General features: G+C 60.9%; 1 protein-coding gene across 1 annotated transcript in view; it reads left to right on the top strand.

The window, feature by feature from the left end:
• Nucleotide 1: 1 nt before the first annotated feature.
• Nucleotides 2–2,342, top strand: part of LOC146589015 (E3 ubiquitin-protein ligase TRIM7-like) — a gene marked incomplete at its 5' end in the record, with an annotated part of 7,664 nt that continues 5,323 nt past the window's right edge. The window contains one exon of the mRNA XM_085316914.1: nt 2–136. Within this exon, the coding sequence (XP_085173040.1) occupies nt 2–136 (135 nt within the window). The remainder of the gene's footprint in view (nt 137–2,342) is intronic.

The raw sequence follows: 2,342 nt of genomic DNA, 5'->3' as shown, positions 1-2,342 counted from the left end.
CTGCCCCCGCCACGGCGAGCCGCTGCGGCTCTACTGCGTGCAGGACCGCCGCGCCGTCTGCGTCGTCTGCCACCTCTCCCGCGAGCACCGCGCCCACACCGTGCTGCCCGCCGAGGAGGCGGCCCACGCCGCCGAGGTCAGCGGGGACCCGGGCGGGGAGGGGGAGAGCCCGCCCCCTCCCCCGGGGGACCGCGGGGAGCCCCCCACGGGGGCACTAGGGACCCCTCCGGGGGTTGGGGTGCATTAGGGACCCCCCCGGGTGGTCTAGAGACCTCCCCCAGGGGATTGAGGGAGCCTTAGAGCCCCTCCGGGTGCCCTGCCCCCCCCCCGGGGGTGGCCTAGGGACCTTCCCCAGGGGGTTGGGGAGCCTTAGCCCCCCCCCCGAGTGCCCTGGAGTACCCCCCGGGTGTCCTAGGGACTCCCCGAGGCTTGGGGTGCGTCCGGGTGCCGTAGGGAGCCCCCCACGGGTGGCTTAGGGACCTTCCCCAGGGGGTTGGGGGAGCCTTGGGGCTCCCCCCGGGGGGATGGGGGTGCCGTGGAGTACCCCCCGGATGTCCTAGGGATCCGCCGAGGCTTGGGGTGCATCTAGGGGGTTGGGGTGCCCTAGAGAGCCTCTCCCGGGTAGCCTGGGGGACCCTCCTGGGGGGCTGGTGGTGCCCTAGGGAGTCCCCCCGGATGCCCTAGGGACAAAACCCAGCTTTGGGACAACACCCCCGGGGCTTGGGATGCATTAGAGACCCCCTCGGATGCATTACAAAGCCCCCCCGCCGGGCGTGCTAGCATCCCCCGGGGCTTGGGGTCCATTAGGGACCTCTCTCCGAGTGCAATACGGATTCTCCGAGGGCGTGGGGGTGCCTTAGGGACACCCTCGAGTGTCGCAGGGACCCCCCCGGTGCTTGGGGTGCAGTCGGGACCCCTTCCGGGGTGCAAGGTGCAGTAGGCTCCTTTATGGAGCCAGGACCTCCCCCCCCCCGGGGTGCCATAAGAATCCTCCTAGGAATCCATGCAACGAGGTGCCTCAGAGATGAGGCATCTCCCAATAAGCTCCCACCCCTTGAAAAAACAGGGCAGGGTGGGGGCACCCTTGGGTGCTCAGTGGTGTTGGGGGGGCTGCAAAACGGGGCCACCTGGGCCCCTCTCCCCCTTGCGCAGCRGCGTTGGCGCAAGCGTGGCCGTGCATCCCGCCCCCTTCCTCGGTGCAGTCCTCTGGGATTTGCAAATTCCCGGATGAAGCTTCCCCCACACCCCCCGAGGGGTGCAAAAGGGAGCCTGGTTGGACTGGGCACATACTGGGAGGGTTGGGGGACCAGCACGGGGTAATAACACAGGGCCACGAATTGCCCAGAGCTGCCTTTGTGCAGCAGTTGAGCGTGCAAAATAACACCAGGATCCTCAAAACCGCAGTGTCTCCGTGCAGAAACCATCCAGATCCAACCCAAAGCCTGGCTCCTGGGCAAACGGAGCTGCAAAATCCCGCAGGGCCTCGATGCCTTCTGCACCGCAGGGGATTTTTCTTCCCTCCGCCCTTACCGTGCAAATTAACCTTGGATTAAGACGTGTGCAAGCGCCCGGAGAGACCAGGCCTTGCTTTTTTTTTTTTTTTTTTTTTTTTTCTCCTTCCCTCCCCTCCAGCAGGGTGGAGGCGGCAGAGAAAAACCAGCGAGGCAGGCAAGATGCCGGATGTTTGCTGCGCAGCCGAGGGAGGAGGGAGGGTGGCACTGTTGTAACCACGTACATACAGCTGTAGAGCAGGGAATTAAAAGCTGGGATCGCTTCAATACTGATCGGGCCTGTCCTCGGCTTTTTGGGGCAGGATCGGTGTCCATCAGAGCCTGCTCCGTGCTGTAGTAATCAGTTTTTGCTCATAAGCGTGGTCGACCTGTATTAATTTTTGCATGTTACTGGCACTAATGCAGAGTCAAAGCAGGGAAGAAAGAGTGCTTTAATACTGATTTTTTTTTCTTTTTTCTGAATTAGCCGCGGGTACGCAGGAGAGCTGCGGAGCGGTCRTCTGCCATCCTCCTCAGAGGAGAGCAGTCAGAGGGAAATGAAGCTGAATTTGATGTCTTYTTCCCCATTTCCCCACCAAATTTGGGATCTTGGTCTTTTTTAGGGTAGATGAGTCTCTAGGTGTCGGTCACCCTTGAATACTTCTCAGGCTGCTGTTGCCACATTGGGTTTTTCCTTGCTGATCTGCCGCATTTACACTTTTTTCAGTGCCTTTTCCTTTCTTTTTTCTTTCTTTCTTTCATTCTTTTCTTTTTTTTTTTTTTTAAAACTTGTCATGGCCCCTCAGTGAGTCATCAGCTGCCCTGAGGCCTCTGCTTGCAAAACCTGCCCCT

The sequence above is a fragment of the Rhea americana genome, unplaced genomic scaffold, assembly GCF_003343005.1.
Source record: "Rhea americana isolate MKP2758 unplaced genomic scaffold, rheAme1 scaffold_481, whole genome shotgun sequence".
Taxonomy (NCBI): domain Eukaryota; kingdom Metazoa; phylum Chordata; class Aves; order Rheiformes; family Rheidae; genus Rhea; species Rhea americana.
The sequence above is the reverse complement of the archived record's forward strand: the minus strand, read 5'-3'. Positions and strand labels throughout refer to the sequence as shown.